An 18,604-nucleotide genomic window follows, 5' to 3' on the forward strand; every position below is an offset into this window, starting at 1 on the left:
TTAGAACAATGTGATAATTTTAGGCAATTTGTCAGACACCAAAACCTAATCATTTAAAGAAAAAAAAAGAAAAAGTCTGTTAATCAAGAATTCCTTGAACACCATACGTATACCCAGCAATGTATGGGCACCAAGAAGAATATGAAAATATACCCAGAACTCAAATTCTTTTTTTGTGTATAGGGAAGTTGGTAAAGATGCTATTTGTTACATAACATGGAATTCTTCCATGAGTGTCCCTAAGAGAATTTCATACTGCATTGAGTATTAGGAAGAGTTGGTTGTCTCCTGAGAAACAGATTTTTCCTTTTCTTTTTTGCGCCAGACACATGGTTTATCCAGAGAAAATTAATAATATTTTGGTTTATCCAGAGAAAATTAATAATATCTTATGGGAAAATATTTATATTGGCCTTATTTGAATTCTTTTGTTCTTTTAAAACATTACCATTTTTATGCAGATGAATTTTTTCTCTCTTATTTCTCTCTGTGTGTATGTTACATATATATGTAAAATTCTGTTTAAATCTACTTCTACTTTTTTACAAGATGAAATCTAAATAAACAAATAGGCACGCAATCCCTATACTCAATCCCAGTGAGAATACAAAACAGTCATTGTTGAAACAACAAGTCTGTGTACTGCTATGCCTTAGGAGGCATTCAGCGAAACCTCTGGTAAGAACAGGAGTGGGTCTGAAAGGCTTCACAGAGCTGTCGGTAAGCACAGAGAATGGAGTGTCTGCAAGGACAGCGGGGATACTGGTCCAAACTGAAGAGAAGGCCTGGACTGAGGAGAGTGGGACATTAAGTTTATAAGTAGAGGAGCTAAGATTATAATAGAATGTAAATGTCAAGCAAGGGAATTTTGACTTGAAGGGACAAAAGTAGCAAAGAGCTTTCAGACTGCAAAGGTTGTCAAAAGAGAGCTTGTAGCCTATTCCTAATACAACCTCATGAAAATACTTGGACGTGAACTTCTGTTATTAAAAATGACATGGTGAATACAGGCAAAAATGAAAAGGGCTTTTTATTCTTGTTATTTATTACCCAAGTATAATTTCACCACAAGCAGGGACAGACTATATGACTTTCTTTCAGTTCATTTCTTTTATTCTTTTATCAAAGGACTTGATCCAATAGAGAGCAAGGAGCCACATGTAGTATATACAGAACTGATACCTTTCCATTAAAGAAAGAAAGGTTTCAGTAGGTTACTGTAGAAACAGCCTAGCGTCCATTCCAGTTTTTAAAAAAAGACCTTAGTCTTCTAATGAAAACCTACCAGATAGGTATATTCCTACTCCAACTTTCTAGCTGCTAACTCTCTAAATAGATATGGGGATGTTCTTTATATTTAAAAGAAGTAAAACATGTGCATCTGTTGGGGAAATGCAGAATTTTTTTAAGAGACACTCCTTTTGCAAAAATATAAAATAAAATAAACCTGACAAATTCAGAAGCGCATTTTATGCTCATTACAACATCAAGGAATGATCAAAGTGGTCTTTAAAGCTCTCAGGGGCCAGTGTTCAATCCATGTCTTATACATGGCTAAGAGCAAATGCCACTTCTGTGTGGCAAAAGTGGTCACATTATAATTACATCTACTAAAGAGAACTTGTCTTCATCTTGCCAGTGAAACAAGTGGCCCAAATGAGATTTATTACATGAGTCTTAGTGTGTTACAGACCAATCTAATATAAAGATATGATCCCCAATTTTAGACTCAAGTTTTTAGAGACATGTTAAAATTGATTTCTAAGATCTCCTGTAAAGAAGAATTCCAAATAATTTAGGTCAATAATCCCCCTTTCAGAAAGTAGAATTTAACTCTGTTGCCCACCTTGCATGTGGACTCTGCTTATTGACTTGCTTTCAAACAGTAAGACATGAAAGCTGGTGGTGGGATTATAACTTCATGGTGGAGAAACATGGCCGATACTCCCTTGGGTAAGTGACCAGGGCTCTGCATCATGAGTCATGTTGGCACTCTTCACCTCTGATATGATGCGATGAGAATGGTCCTTCACCTTCATGGTCATCATCTCAAAAGCATTCTAACCACAAGATAAACATTAGACAATTCCACACAGAGAGACAGTGTAAAATACCTAACCAGTGTTCCTCAAAACTCAAAGTCATCAAAAAGATGACAGTCTGAGCATCGGTCACTGTAGGCTAAGGAGACCTGATGGTTAAATGTAATGTGGTATCAGATGAGATCCTGGAAAAATACGAACATGGGATCAGATGGACACTTTAGGGAAAAACAGTGAAATCTGAATAGTCTAGAGTTTAATTCTTTAAATATTCAAGAAGCAGGTGTTAAGTGTGTGGAAGAGCATGGGATTTGGGGTCTGATGACTGTATTTCAAAGACAGGTTCCCATAAACTGAGTGAAGTGGGGGAATCTGTTTGATCTTTTCATGCACCCTATTCCTCATTTGTAAAGGAGGATATACAATGCTTACCTTGAAAGGTCACTAAAAAACCTTTAATATATGATATGTGGTCTATCATATCTCTATATACAATATACTTAAAATGACTTCGATCCTCACAGCAGGTACTCCCCAAATGGTGTGTACTTTCTCTCCTTCCATCTGCTTGCATCATAGCATCCAACAGCCAGACAGAACCTCTGTCCCTTTGCCTAAGCACCTGTCAGAGTAGCCTTTCACTGCCAGAGGCCACTTTGCCCACCTAGTTATTCCTGGGGAATTAATTCTACCTGGAAACACACCTCAAGCCAATGGAGGGCGTATGTTATCCCAGCTTCTTCACCCTTCCATGGGACTGCTTGTTCTCTACCAGAGATCCCTAAGGTTTAAACTCCAGTTACCCACAGCATAATTAATCTGTAATGTACCCTCTGTTAGTTCTTTTTCCTTCCCTGTTCACCTACTAGTCTTTTCTGGGATCATCGAATGGCCAGACTACTTGCATTTGAATCTTTGTTTCAGTTGCAAACTCAGTAGAGCCTGACCTTGGTTTGCAGCCATGAGGAATGCCATAAATCAAAAGGACTACTTTAAGGGGCACCTGGGTGGCTCAGTGGGTTAAAGCCTCTGCCTTTGGCTCAGGTCATGATCCCAGGGTCCTGGATTGAGTCCCGCATCAGGCTCCCTGCTTAGTGGGGAGCCTGCTTCTCCCACTGCCTGCTGCTCCCCCTGCTTGGGCTCTCTTACTCTCCCACTCTTGCTCTCTTTCTGACAAATAAATCTTTAGGGGAAAAAAAAAAAAGAGGAAATTTTACCAAAATACCAGTAAAATTATATTCATAAAGGATGGCACAGTCTTTCACCATGAGTTTGTGGCTGATAAAACACTAAAACAAATATACTAGCTTATATAGATGTCACATGAATGATATATGTTATCGCTGCTGTTTACTTTACATTTGCAGGCATAAATCAATAAGAACCTCAAAGACCAAATATCTTGGTGCTCCATGGTACCAACCAATGAGGTAGTGATAGAGAGAAAGTAGATATTGAATTGCCTACGACTGAAAGAAATTATCCCATCCAATAATCCCTTTGACTTTCCTTACAGTCTCTATGTGTGAGGGCAAATTCTTCAGAGAATAAATATTTAAGGAATGATATGATCAGAGGAAATATAGCAGAGAATACCATCAAGAGGAAGATAATCCAGAAAATCATTACAGTGAGAACATGGAGAACAAAGCTCAAGGCGATTTGGAAGAGTGGAGGAAACTTTTACAAAAATGTTGGCACCCTGTTAGGTGTTGGTGTCTTGAATTCAGTTTCATGAAGAGCCTATATGGTTCAGATAAGGTCTGAAGCATTTAACATGCTCAAAAGTATGTGTTGAATAAATAGATGGATGAACAATTGAATGAATAAATGATAGGGACATAGCACGGGAGAAGATATTCCACATGGTAAGAATAATTGTAATTTTTGTATGTATTTCCTTTTTCCTGATGGTCACTCACTGTATCAGTTCTCTGCCATTGTATAGCAAGATACTACAACTTTAGTGGCTTATGACAACACAAAATTACTAATCTCACAGTTCTCTGGGTCTAATTCAGGCACAGCATGGCTGGTTCTCTGGTTAGGATCTCACAGAATTAAAATCAAGGTGTTGGCCAGATCTGAGACCTCACTGGAGGGTCAGAGTCCGAGCTTCCTGGTTATCAGCAGATTTTAGTTTCTTGCAGTTGGAGGACTGAGCTCCAATAATTTTGTGTTATGGTGTTTGGCTTTTTGTGTTTTTTGTTTTGTTTTGTTTTTCTGGCTCTCTGCCAGTTACTCCTCCCACCAGTGGGAAGCTCTTCTTAGTTCCCTTCCTATGCTGGCCCCCTCTAAAACAAGACTGTGTGTGTCTTCAAGGCCAGTAGGAAGATCTCACTCTTTAAGTTGGCTAACTCTAGGTCTTATATAACATAAAGTAATCATGGAGTGACTTTCCTGTTGTGGTAGTCTCACCCACACTCAAGGGGAGGGTATTTATGAAGGGCATGTATATTGGATAGGAATCTTTGGGCCATCTGAGAATTCTGCCACAGTCACATAAAGAACAACATCTGCATGTTCAAGTGTATCCAGTGGGATATCCAACTGTGCTTAAATTTGCAATTTATATTCTTTAGCACTACAATAGTTAAATGTGAATAGCTGGAACATAATATTTATGTATTAGATATCTTGAATTGTAGACTCCCTTAAAAACCCTTCAAGACAGAGTAAAGTGGGATGCCTGGTGGCTCAGCCTTAAGTGTTTGCCTTCAGCTCAGGTCATGATCTCAGGGTGTTGGGATCAAACCCTACATCAGTCTTCCTGCTCAGTGAGGAGTCCCTTCTCCCTCTCCTTCTGCCCTTCCCCCTGCTTGTACGCTCTCTCTTCCCCACCCCACCCCCTGTCAAATAAATAAACAAACAAATCTTTAAAAATAAATTAATTAAATTTAATTAAATTTAAAAAGATATACACAAATGATGCCATGCCTGCAATACAATGTGGATAAGTAGGTGAGAGTAGTTAAAGTGATACAAGAAGAAAGTGAAAAAGGTACTAGAACTTCAGGTTGGGTAGTAGTCTTTTTCTGGGCAAAGTGGAATTAGGATAGTTCTTGTGATGAGAGCAGAACATACCCAGTCAGGGATGGAAAGATGAGGTAACTTGCTGATCACCTATTCAGAAATGTAAAGTTGTAATATACAGTTATATCAAAGTAAAAAGAGAAAGAGTTAATGCATCCTGGACGATGTTGAGGACAGGATGGGAATACTGAACATGAGATGCACACCTACATCCCATTTTTTTTTTTTTGAGATTTTGTTTATTTATTTGAAAGAGAGAAAGAGATCACAAGCAGGGGGGAGGCACAGAGAGAGAGAGAGAAGCAGGCGGGGCTCCATCCCAGGACCCTGAGATTATGACCTGAGCCAAGGCAAATGCCCAACTGACTAGGCCACCCAGGCACCCCACATCCTACTTTTAGCAATAGAGTTTGAGAGCATTAAATCTGTAAAAGACCATAGATACCATTTAGACATAGAAGTAAAGATAACACAGAAGCTACCTACTCTCCTTACCTACCTACCCAGACCACTGAGCTGACAGGCCAGAGGTGAAGCCTAAAATCAGTTAAGGCAGAAAAACATCCTACTTGGGAGCAGAAGTCTCTTTCCTTGGCAGCTCCATTGATGAACTCAACTCCATCTACGCATTCCTCATGCTAATTTCACGATGGGATGACAAACAGAACATTCTGAAAGAAAAATCACATTGCTGAAGGTCTAATTTTTGTTGTTAAATAATTTTTCTTATTATTTCAATACAAATTTACCTGGGCCATTTTTACAGAATGAGGGGGAAAGAAAACTATTAGAATGTATGTGAGAGCTTTTTAAAATAATTTATCCTTCTGGATTCTTGTTAACAGAGTTCTCAAATTGACTGCACTTCAGTTACCTAGAGCGATCTGCTAGAGGGCCCAAAGTTCCAAAGTAACAAAGTGATGGGATGTAAGAGGCAGTGTAGTCAAGTGAAAGAAAAATAACCAGTGAGCTTGGGGTCCAGAGAAACTTCTGTCACTAAGTGGCTCTGGCCAAGTATGTGAATCCTGTAACTCCATTGGCTTAAGGTTCTTCAAAGAGAAAGCAAAGCAGCTGACATATAGTGACACAGCCCCTTCAAACTGTGAACTTTCACAGTAAATTGGAAGAACTCAACAGAAGTGCTTTATAAATTCATAACTAAATCTAGAAAAAATCACCACCTCTATAATAAAGCTGAATCAAATGCACTTATGAGGCTTTTAAACACACATAGGATATATATGAGCGTAATGTAAATATATGAAAATTAGTGTTTGTATTGCAAAGTATTTCTTCTTCCAGTTAAGATGGAAGAACCCTATAGCAATGCAGAGCCAGCAGAGGGCGTTTGGTTCCTGTGCCTCTTCACAGAACAAGTGAACCAGCTCTGCGTCTTGTTTTGCTTTGACCGTTTTGCCAGCAGCTGCTTATGCTACAAATCTGAGCAAAATTTGCTTGCAGTTTTTCAAATTTCAGATTTTTCAAAGGGGTGAACATAAATGCCTTTGAACATACTCCCCAAAGTGAAAAATCCAGAACAAACCACATGCATATGTGAAGTAATGAAAATGCTTCCTTCTCTAAAAAAAATGTTAATATTGTAAAGAACTGAGACTGAAATTGGCTGTCACCTTTTATATGTTAGGAATTTCTCGTAAACTCATTTGAGTACATCAATTCAGAAACAGAAATTAATCTGGTCCCTATAAAGTCTACAATAAAAGCAGGTAATTCAGGGCTCCTGGGTGGCTCAGTGGGTTAAAGCTTCTGCCTTTGGCTCAGGTCATGATCTCAGGGTCCTGGAATCGAGCCCCGCATCAGGCTCTCTGCTCAGCCCGAGCCTGCTTCCCCCTCTCTCTTTCTCGTCCTGCCTCTCTGCCTGCTTGTGATCTCTGTCAAATAAATAAATAAACTCTTTAAAAAAAAAAAAAAAGGCAGGTAATTCACCTCATCAAAGTCAAGAACCACCTTATGAAGATACATTTCAATAGAAAAATGATTGTAAAAATGATTGATGCTTTCGGAGATCATAACTGAATGTTAAAATTTCAGCCCAGACAGCAAGATAAAATAGATGTGAAATCTAAAATCAGACTTCCCTGTGCAGAATTTGCAGACACTTTGGAAACTGCTTCCAAGACTCTTAGACCCTTCAGCCATCATACGGAATCAAAGGAGGCGTGTAAGTTCCTTAGGGCGCCATAACAAACTCGCACAAACCGTGTGGCGTGAGCAATAGAAGTTCATTATGTCTCAGTACTTGAGGCTTCAGTCAGAAATCACAGTGTCAGGAGAGGCCTATTTCTTCCAAAACCTGTAAGGGAGAAGCATTTGTTGCTGCTTTTAACTTGTGGTGTTTATCTGCATCCCCATGGCCTGTGATGATGCATTGCTCCGACGGAGGCATTTTTTTCTTTGAATGTCTCCATCTCCGTGTTCTCCTAAGGACACCAGCCATTTCGGGCTAAGCCTCCACCCTCTCCAGTATGATCTCCTCATCACTTACCTAATCCCATCTGCAATGACCTTACTTCCAAATACATTCAGATTCTGAGGTGCTTAGAGGTGAAGGACTTCAGCATTTCTTTTGGGGGACCCAATTCAACCCATAACAGGAGGTATCACAAGATGGAGAGGATTCGGGTTCTCTGAAAAGAGCAGTTGCCCTCCCTCTAGAGAAGAGGGAGTGAGACCCTAGTTTCCAGGGACAAACCTTACTGAGGAGGACTCCAGGCAGGGGCACCTTCCTGGCTGTGCAACCCATGCCCTCAAGCAGAGCCTTACAATTGGAAAGCCTTAATAATTTTTGAACAGTAAATCCTGCATTTGCATTTGGCACTAGGCCCTGCAGATTACACAGAACACCATTTTAAGCGCTTGTTTGCTGTGTGCTTGGTGCTCTTGGGGAATGTGGCAGGCTGTGACTTGATTCACACATTATAAAGTTGGCCTGTGACAACCAAGTGACTCCGCCGCCTGAGTCAGCTTGCCTCCCCAAGTTGCTCAAGTCGTAAGAAGTGACCCACTTACAAAACACGCATTGTCATCTTCTTAGCACACAGTGAGAGGTGCTTAGCAATGAGAATCTCCCAAGAACCATAAATGCTCCCAGAAGAAGGAGCTTGAAATCTCTGCCATGCCAGAGATCAGGAAGGAGTTATCAAGAGACAGTTTAGGTAAGACCTCTTACAGAGGCTTTTATGACCCTGGGGGAATCAAAACCCAGTTAGCAGCCTGGGGGAATATGAGAGTAGGCAAGACAGATAAAAAAGAAAAGAAGTTCTCAAGATGGTAAAATAGAGAAGTTGACGAAGCCCTATCCCACTGCAGGCTTCCAGCCTATAGCACATCCAATTTCAAGCAAAGGAGAAGATTTGGAATTACATTCCATTCAGAATTTCAATTAATAATGTTAAACAGACCATTCTAATTTCTGAACTGAATTCCTAGGGGTCCTGGACAAGTAACCAAAAATACCTATAGTTTCCATCTAGGAGTAGGGAAAGACGCATTATTTTCTTCAATGTAAGGGTGTTAGGGGCTGAGTTGTGTCCCCCTCCCCATTCGTATGTTGAAGTTCTAATCCCAGTATCTGAGAATGTGACATTTGGAGATACGGGAGCTTTAACGATGTGACTGAGATAATTAAAGTGGTCCCTAACCTAATATGGATGTTGTTTTTATAAGAAGAAGTGATCAGGACACAGGCATCAAAGACAGACCATGGAGGACACAGGTTAAAAATGGTCATCCACAAGCAAAAGAGAGAGGTCCACAGGAGAAACCAATTGCACTGATAACCTGATCTAGAACTTTCGACCTCCAGTACTCTGAGGAGATTAAAAGCCATCTAGTCCAAGGTACTTTGTTCTGGCAGCCATAGCAAACTAATGTAATAGGAGACAATAAAAACTGCATTGTTATAGTCATCAGAGTAGTTTTGGAGGGGCCCACAAAAATGGACCAAAGGATCTATCACTTCTTATAAGAAAGCTGAACCTAGAACAATTGAGTAAAATTGGCCTCTGTGGTGGTTGTTTCTAGAGCAAGCGTGACCAGCAGACTACACAAGAAGATGTGTCGTGCTAGATGGCTCGTAATTTTATGTGTTAGAACAAATGTGAAGATTAGTGCAAAACGGAATACTCAAAGCACCATAAATTACTGCATCTGTACAGTTCATGTAAAAAGCTCTGCGTACTACACTTTGCAATATTAAGTTGGTACACATAGGAATATGAATGTAATTGTACAATGGAACAACAGGGCAAACTTATTTAATATAATATGCATGAACTGTGTCACACGCGGTTTCTAACACATATAGGTGCTCAGTGAATGTTAACTTTCTCCATATTCCTCTTTTATAACGGATGGAAGGACACTGAGATTGATTATTTTACTCTGCTTCTCGTCCCCTTCGTTTAAAGTGATGAGACTTTGATTTAATGCATTGTTACTAGAATCATCCTGGCATTGAAGCAACTGAAATACGTGCTAAATCTAGTATTTGTGTAACTCACTTCTGGTTTTTGTGAGAATCAGTATTGATAACCAGTGATAAAATTTGAGTGGTAACTAGAAAGGGGGGAATAGTGTCCAATTTTTGTAAAAGAACATACAAGTAGACTTCACTAATGAGGGACTCGATCTTGTAAAGCCATCACCATGTGTGATGATTAAGTTAATGTGCTTCATATGTGTTCAGAATTGAAAATCTTACCTTATAATCAGGTATAAGTCTTTTAACTGCAACAGGAGAGCAGGTCAGGCAGATACTCTGCCAGGAACTACACGTACCAAACTGAGATGTGGGGTACTGACACAGGCAACGGCTGTAGGGAGTCCTCACTTCCTGGAGAATCTAAAATGAGATCTGAGGTTGTCCCCAAAGTCGTAAGAAACTCAGTAGAGGCTGACTATATATGCTGCAAGGGTCAGGATAGTCTATCATTGGTATGAGAGCCCCTCCTCAAGACTGTGTGCCTAGGGATCGGCACACAGAGGCAAGAGCCGAGCCTGGTGGGCTCCTGTTCTAAAATTCTTTGGGAAGTGGACATACTATCAAGGCAGGAGTCCATATACAAGGCCACATCCTGGGAGCACCTCTAAGCCTGGGGTAATAACACTAGCTGTCAGCCACTGCTATCTGTGTACCTAGATCTCTACAAAGTACTTTGCATGTAAAATTTTCATCTGTCCCAAAGTGAGTTCCATGAACCTCCTGCGGTAGGAGATATAAAAAGCATGAAGATGACAATTATGGGTAAAAAGATAATAGATATAAAGGGTAAATAATTGAGATCAAGCCTAATAATTTCCAGGTAAAAATCAAGAAAGACGTATGTATACTGATGCACTTATTCTTATACAGAATATAAACAATCTTAGGAACACCTCGGCATAAAAATGAGATTCTCAGGTATGAAAAATAAATTAAGCCTGTTAATTATTCATTAGGATTTGTTAACCAATTAATTAATGCCAGAAAACAATGAAAGCATTATATACAGATTTTTGTTAAAGATTTTATTTATTTATTTGAAGAGAGAGAGAGTGAGAGCACAAGCTGGGAGACGGAGACAGAGAGGGAGAAGCAGGCTCCCTGCTGAGCAGGGAGCCCAACACAGGGCTTAATCCCAGGACCCCGGGATCATGACCTGAGCCAAAGATAACCGCTTAACCAGCTGAGCTACTCAGCCATCCCTATACAGATTTTTTTAAAGAAAAATTATTTGTGAGCCAAGTACTTTTTTTAAAGTGCAAAGGCCAAAGAAAGATAACTTCAGATAGTATATATAAGCTCAGAAAATATTCTACAAATATATCTTTCTTGAATATAAATCACTTAAAATAGCTACTGATTGACAATAAATGAATTACAGTTAGGAATTAAGGAGCAAAGAATGTGGTTGACTTCTCTCAACAGGTAAAGTCTCCAAACTATCGTAAGAGATCTGAGGAGAAATCATTGTTCAGGCCATAATTATACAAAATTAGTGGCAAATGTGTACAAAATTAGTGACAAATATGGATACTTTGGTGTTTCTATTTACATTGGCATCTGTATACAACTAAAAGTATAATTTCTTTTTTTTTTGCAGTATTTTTTTTTTAATTTTACTTATTTATTTGACAGACAGAGAGATCACAAGTGGGCAGAGAGGCAGGCAGAGAGAGAGGGGGAAGCAGGCTCCCCGCTGAGCAGAGAACCCGATGTGGGGCTCCATCCCAGGACCCTGAGATCATGACCTGAGCGGAAGGCAGAGGCTTAACCCACTGAGCCACCCAGGCGCCCCTAAAAGTATAATTTCTATGTGGAAAATTACACTTCACATTAAAGCAAAAGATTAAAGAAATTTCTCTAGAAATTTCCCTCCTTCAAATTAAGGTTTATTACTAGATTCATTTACTTAAATATGTTTATATGAAATTAAATATTGTATTAATGAAGACCATGTTTGGAAAGGATATAGTACTAATTATCTGATAGGTGTTTCTTTTATTCTCTTAATTTAATCATAATTTCCATTAAAAGTGCGAATATTAAGGGCACCTGGGTGGCTCAGTGAGTGAAAGCCTCTGCCTTCAGCTCAGGTCATGATCTCAGGGGCCTGGGATGGAGCCCCGCATCAGGCTGTCTGCTCAGCAGGGAGCCTGCCTCCCCCGCCCCATTCTCTCTGCCTACTTGTTATCTCTGTCTGTCAAATAAATAAATAAAATCTTTATTAAAAAGTACTCAAGTTTTTCTCAAGTTTTTACATCTTTGTGAAGAATTTCTTTTGCGTTTTTCTCCTACCACCTATGATTTTCAGGGAAGCCCTTAGTTAGTTCTGGAGAGGCAACCCTTTCAAGACTAACTCGTTCAGCTTACACACTAGGGCTCCAGAGTTTATAGGGGAATATTGAGCTGACTTCCTCTAATTTTACCAGTCTGTTTTGGGAAACTAAAAGATCCTCAAATAACCTTCCTCATTACACTACCTCTTGACATTGTAAGGAAAAAAATACCCACAGAATATTGAAGCATGCTTACCAGAGCAAACAGAAGAAAATAACTTCCATAATTATTAACTTAATAACTCTTGTGACCCTTTAATAGTCAATGTTATAAATAAAATATTCATACCAGGAGTTTAAAAAATAGAGATTATTATAGTATCAGTTCAAGTTAGCTAACAATGAATCTACAATCCACTGTAACATTTCTTGGCTATTTTGAGAAGTACTATAGCCAACACCAGCTATAATCATCTGATAAAGATAAGTATAGAGCCTACCTTTTTTTAATGAGGTCTCTAGAGAAGCTAATTCTACAATGTTTGGAAACACACTGACAGTATTTAATAAAATTTGCATGATGTTCTTATGGAGAGAAAGATTTAAATGTCTTCATGAAAAACATCGTTCTCTCTATAGAATTAGGGAATTGGTCATGTGGTGAGAACAAGGGCTGTATAGTTACATCTATACATATATATACATATATATAACTATATCCCTATAGTTAACTTTATTTTACTGAGTCTGTTGTGAGATACATAAGGCAAGTACAGGGCAGGAAATATGGTGCTGGAAAATAATGTGTTTAATAATTTGTTAAATTGAGGCTTCACAATAACAGTGTTATCTGTGTTCTACACTGTCCCTATTTTCCAGTTGAAGAAAGGGACTGAGAGATGCGAACTCACTTTCTCAAGATCACACAGCATAGACCGTTTGAAAACACAAGTTGATACGAATGTTTCCACAGAGAACTCTGCTATACTGTGACTTTCTTGTTTTTAGGGGATTATTTCATCAGTTGAATTTTATATTTTCAGGTATTTTCTTATACTGCTGACAAAGAAATCCGAACCGATGACTTATGCTTGGATGTGTCTAGACTCAGTGGACCCGTAATCATGCTAAAATGCCACCACATGAGAGGAAACCAGTTATGGGAATATGATCCTGAGGTATAGTCTTTTCCTTAATTTACTTACTATTTAGTGCTTAAATCCAGTTATATATTTCAAATACATTTCAATTCTGAGCTCTTTTTTCTGCACTAGAAGAACTGTATTTTCAAGCATGCATTCCTCTGATAGCATTAGAATGGTATAGTATATAAATAGGGTTTTTTCAAACGCATTCATTAGTATACAAAATGAATAAGGAAAATAGTCATTTTTATGTGTTTAAAATGTGTTAGCATGTGTACATGCTTAACATAAATTAGGCAAAGGGACCAGCTATGGTTATCTGAGAGGTGTGTATAAAGATGCACATTATAGGACAATATCAACAATATTTCCATTTTTCAAATTTTATACTGTTTTAATCGGTGAAATTTGTCCTTCTCAATTTAAGGGGAAAAAAAGCAGGGGGCGGGGAAGCATGAATGCTTTTTATAATAGTAAATACTTTGCAAAATTCAATAAAGTAATTAGGCCCATAATCAACTAAACAGCATTTTCTCAATATAGCACATCTTTCTGATAGAAGAGTGGGAGAGAAAACAATAAAATTACAGTTGGAAATTTATAGCTGGGCAGTGTGTAAAAACCAGATCAGCCATCAGATGGAGCTAATAAAAAAGAAATATCTTCTTCTCCATAAAGAAGTTGCCTTGAAACAGCTTCATTTCTTTCAGTTTCCTTGGCTTAGCAAAATGAATTGGGTCATCTGTGTTACATTTTCCACATTATTAAATGGTTGGTGACTTATTTAAGATAAGAAATAAACTACTCTTGCAAGATAAATAATACACTAGAGGCAAATGAATTTCACAAATGTAGTGTTCTACCTCAGCCCAAGATACTCAACCAGTGTAACATTTTAAAAACCAATCTACAGAGTCCTTGGTATTATTGATATTGCAATAAGGCCTTCTTATTTGAATGTCATTTCAAATTGCATGATGTTGTAGTTTCTTAATAGGAAAACTTATTGAAGTTTTACGTAATTTGAAACTGATTATGTAGGGTTAAAATTTGACCTTAAAATTTAAATAATAGAACTGAGCTCTTTGGACATACAGTGCTCTTCTGGGACATAAGGAAGGGTGAACATCTCGAATCTTTCCTATAATAGACCAGTGTGTTCTGTTCAGACTCTTGTCTCCCCGGTACCTTGTTTACCTCAGTCTGACCCGCGTATTTTTTCCTCTTGAGCTCTCATCATACCACCCTTAATATTAAGACTGCAGAAGATACTTCCTTCAATAATATACGGAGGTAAACCTGGAACTTTGGTTCCCTCCCTCTTCTATTAGGAAAAGTACGATAAATGTTCAGATAAAAGAGAAATCCTGAAAGTAGTATTTTTTTAAATAAAATTTTTTGTTGTTGCTGTTGCCCTTTAGTTTTCACCAGGAGCTCAGGACTTTGTTGGGCTTGCATGAAAAATAAAGAAATCTACTATATATTTCTAAGGCAAGGGGGATGAGTGTATATACTTTTTATAAGATGAAGCAGTGTTGAATTTCAGGATACCACTTTAAATCTTCAAATTTTTCTTTCATCTTTGCGTAGATGATGGCTGCTATAGTCATAAGTCAGATTCTTTAATTTTTGAACTAACCATATTGTTAGTATATAGGTGTATATTTTATGTTTTTACCAGCCAATAGAAAGATTTTTGAATACTAAGGGATTTTGACAGTCTTAAAAGAGGAAAAAAAAAAAATAAAGGTTGCTTCACCTAGGACAGAGAAATGGTTTTTGTAAATTTACTATTTTTGATAACTAGTAGTTATCTGTTGTAGGATTTTTCAAGCATTGCAATATTTTAGATCATGTAAACTTCGTTTCTAGAACACACGTGAAAAAAGCTTATAATATGCTATAAATATGGAGAAATGGTTTTTAAATAATCTGATCATTGTGATGATTATGTAACATAGCTTACTCTACTCTCCTATATGTTTATATTTTCAAAATTAAATTGTGGGGATGCCTGAGTGGCTCAGTCAGTTAAGCATCTGCCTTCAGCTCAGGTCATGATCCCAGGGTCCTGGGATCGAGTCCTGCATCGGGCTCCTTGTTAAGTAGGGAGCCTGCTTCTCCATCTGCCTGCCGCTCCCCCTGTTTGTGCCTTCTCTCTGACAAATAAATCTTTAAAAAAGTTAAATTGTGATGCCTAAATTTAATATTTTAAATCATAGTATAGATTTTTTTGCCAATTTTATGACTATATAAATCACAATGTAGAGAAGTCACAAAATAATCAAATAACTGTAGGAATAATGAGTTGTCTTTTTAGAAATTTCAGCTTTGAAATAAGACTGATTTTATTTGTGGAAAATGTCAGAAAGAGGCCTTTATTTAAAAAGAAATGAAAATATAATACACGGGGTCATTTTAATCTATAGAATAGTCCCAACCCTCGCCACCTAAAGTGTGATTCTAGGACTAGTAACATCACCTGGGAACTTTTTGGAATTTAGGAACCTGAGAACCCTGTATCAGTCTGCCTTTTAACAAATCCCCAGGTCATTTACATACATATTAAAGTCTGAGAAGGGTAGGTCTAGACAGTGGCCAAACATCTACTTATCTTTCTTAGTCTTTTTATACACTATTGGAATTATTGCAAAGTTAGGAAAAAGGCATAAATACGCTGTGGAAAACGACAGGCCTACAGGAGAGAAGGGGAACTCATAGGGGGCCCAAGGGTGAGAGATGCTGAGATGGAAAAGAAGAGTCATTGCCACGTTGGGCTGGTCGTCTGGTATCCACCCTGTGGGAAGTAGGAAATGCTGCCTGCTACTTTTTAAATTCAGTTCTTTATCTGCTGCTGTCAAAGGCAAAATTATTTTTCTTTGAGAAACCTCTGAGGTGGTGTACTATCAAAGCAGAATAAAACTTGGTAGAGGTCACAGAATTACAAGAGCTGAAACTTTTCTTCAAGTTCTCTTCTTTCAGCCTTTATCAGGAGAAAAGTAAGCACAAAGATCACACCGCCAGCGGCAGGGACCGGAGTTCACTTCTAAGGAAGTAATCAAAGAAAGCTAGTTACCAGGACAATGCAAAACTCGGTGTGAACAGGTCAAATATTCCAACACTTTGTCACCTATAGTACTTTCAGTTTTAGAAAAGCAAGTCATAAATAGCAGCAGAATTATTGGAATATGCAGAGAAAAACTGAAACCGATTCATAAAGCCTCTTCTTAGGTGAGGGGTGGGGGCAAAGAAAGGGAATGAAATTCATTGTAATTCCATCGGTTTTCTCAACAGTTCTAACAATAGGCTTGTAAGATTATATCTTTATTTTTATTCTTTACATTATTAAATATAAGAGTGTTTAAATAGCTTCTCTAGGTTTTAGACCCCAGGTTTCTGGCACGGAATTTAGCCGTGTTTCTACTATGCTACCCTGCCTCTTGAGGTCATGGAGAAACTAGAAACAATTAGGCATTTAAATGATGCTGACCTGATAAGTTAAATGTATTACGATAATAAATGAAAGGAGTGATTAAATATTATCAGTTATTTGTGGTACCAAATTTTATTCACATAGAATTTCTCCTCTAATAACTGGAAAGATGTTCTGCAATAAACATTGTCTACTTAGTTGAATAGTCATAAAACCACTTTGTCAGTATGGTCTAATTGCTAAAAATTGTCTGTTTTGTTGAATAGTCATAAAACCACTTTGTCAGTATGGTCTAATTGCTTACAAACTTTACACATATTCATTATGATCTAATTGCTTCTCCTTCTATTTGAATGAAACTAAGCACATGTTGGTAATAAATACATGTCTTTGGCCAACTTTGATTTGAAATATAGAGGTTCCTACTGGGTTCCTACTTCCTTAGCTAAGTAGTTTTTAGCATGGTCATGAATTTAATTCAGTTACCACTTTATAGCTGGCTAAACATGTTCAGTTTGGGGGCAACTGAGCATCATTAGCAGAACTACAAGACCCTCACCTGGTCTAGAATCTCTTAAATAAATTACCTGAACATTTTGTTGCCATGAAAGCCATTGCCACAGAACTAACACAGAAAAGGAACCCTAAATTGTGTCTCACTGAAACATTTTTAAGGATATTTTTAGGGGCACCTGGGTGGCTCAGTCAGTTAAGCATCTCCCTTCAATTCAGGTCACAATCATGGACTCTTGGGATCAAGTCCCGTGTTCCGCTCCCTGCTCAGCAGGGGAGTCTGCTTCTCCCTTTCCCTCTTCTTCTTTCTCTCAAACAAGTAAATAAATAAATAAATAAAATCTTTTAAAAAAGATTATTTTTATAAAGTTCTGTCATCCATCCATTCTGTTTTATTCAGATTTTCTCATATTCTGTTTGAACACTGCAGTTGTGTTCCAATCCATCTGAAATTTACATTTTCTGACAATAAGTGCACATAATCACATTTCTTTTAGAACATCCAAGCAGCTATATACAGTGTAAGAATCTAATTTTAGAACAGAACACTTATGCTCAACAAATACTATGCAACAAAGAAAAAAAATAAGGGAGCAAAATATGATGCTAAAAATAAGTCTTGTTTTTCATGTGACTGAGCAAGTTGACTGAGAAGATGAATTCAATATCCATCTGTATCCAGTGTTTCCTAGAGTCACAAGATAAGGGATTTTTTTCAGTAGGGAAAATATGTTGGATTGGTATTTACTGAAATCACACAAGCTTATATTTAGACTTTACTTAATACCTCCTCTTTTATTTACCTTTATCAGAAATCAGGTAAATGGCAGTATAATTTCAAGGTAAGTAGTCTATAATGGCAACACGGCTATTCTCCTGTGTAGCACTCCTAATGAAAACAGTGGCTCACTTTACCTTTAGAAGGCTGTGTATACCTGATTAGTATTACCTTTCCGCATTCCCACTGATCCGTAGCTGTGGTTTCTTACGTAGACTCAAGTAGTGAATAGGAACTGTGGTAGTATAGTATGTCAGTTTTAGTTCTTGTTTCTTAAACATTTACACTTGGTCTTTAGCATGCTCATATTCTGTTCTAATAAAACATGGTTCACCTTGTCAGGAGATCATACTTCATATTTTGAATAACAACTTTATTATATATTTTTTTAAATTATGATTTTGCACTTAACCAATAGGGAAATTTTTTCTACCTTGGCTATTAAAGATCTGTAACAGTCTGTTTTTTTTCTCACTTTGTTCATTATCATATATAACAGTCAATTGAGTTTCATTTTAAACTCTTTAACTCTTTAAACTTGATCTTAGTATGGCATCTTTTACACAGAGGCCAATATGATTAACTCTTTAATCAGCCATGCAATCATTTCTGTTCATTAAATTATCAGGTTTTTCACTTAGTGCTTTTTAATAAAGAAGGTACAAAAATATGACTTGATTTTATAATTTTGTACGTCTTACTTTGTCATGAACCTTGTTTTCCTAGCCTGATTTCCATAGTCATTGCCTCTTCAAAAGGGTAGATGGAGGGATCCTCCATGACACATCTTGTCTTAGATAGCAAAACATACAGGTGTGTTTAAAGGCAGGAGTTACGCATCGTTTTCTTATATACCTTAAAGCAGTATGTCTAAAATTCT

General features: G+C 37.7%; 1 protein-coding gene across 3 annotated transcripts in view; it reads left to right on the forward strand.

The window, feature by feature from the left end:
* GALNT13 (polypeptide N-acetylgalactosaminyltransferase 13) overlaps nt 1–18,604 on the forward strand; it is a 538,580-nt gene that overhangs the window by 507,335 nt on the left and 12,641 nt on the right. For all 3 annotated transcript variants that reach the window (XM_032355601.1, XM_032355603.1, XM_032355604.1), the window contains one exon: nt 12,899–13,033. In XM_032355601.1, coding sequence (XP_032211492.1) covers nt 12,899–13,033 — 135 coding nt within the window. The remainder of the gene's footprint in view (nt 1–12,898; nt 13,034–18,604) is intronic.

This window comes from Mustela erminea, chromosome 8, assembly GCF_009829155.1.
Source record: "Mustela erminea isolate mMusErm1 chromosome 8, mMusErm1.Pri, whole genome shotgun sequence".
In the NCBI taxonomy this organism is placed as follows: domain Eukaryota; kingdom Metazoa; phylum Chordata; class Mammalia; order Carnivora; family Mustelidae; genus Mustela; species Mustela erminea.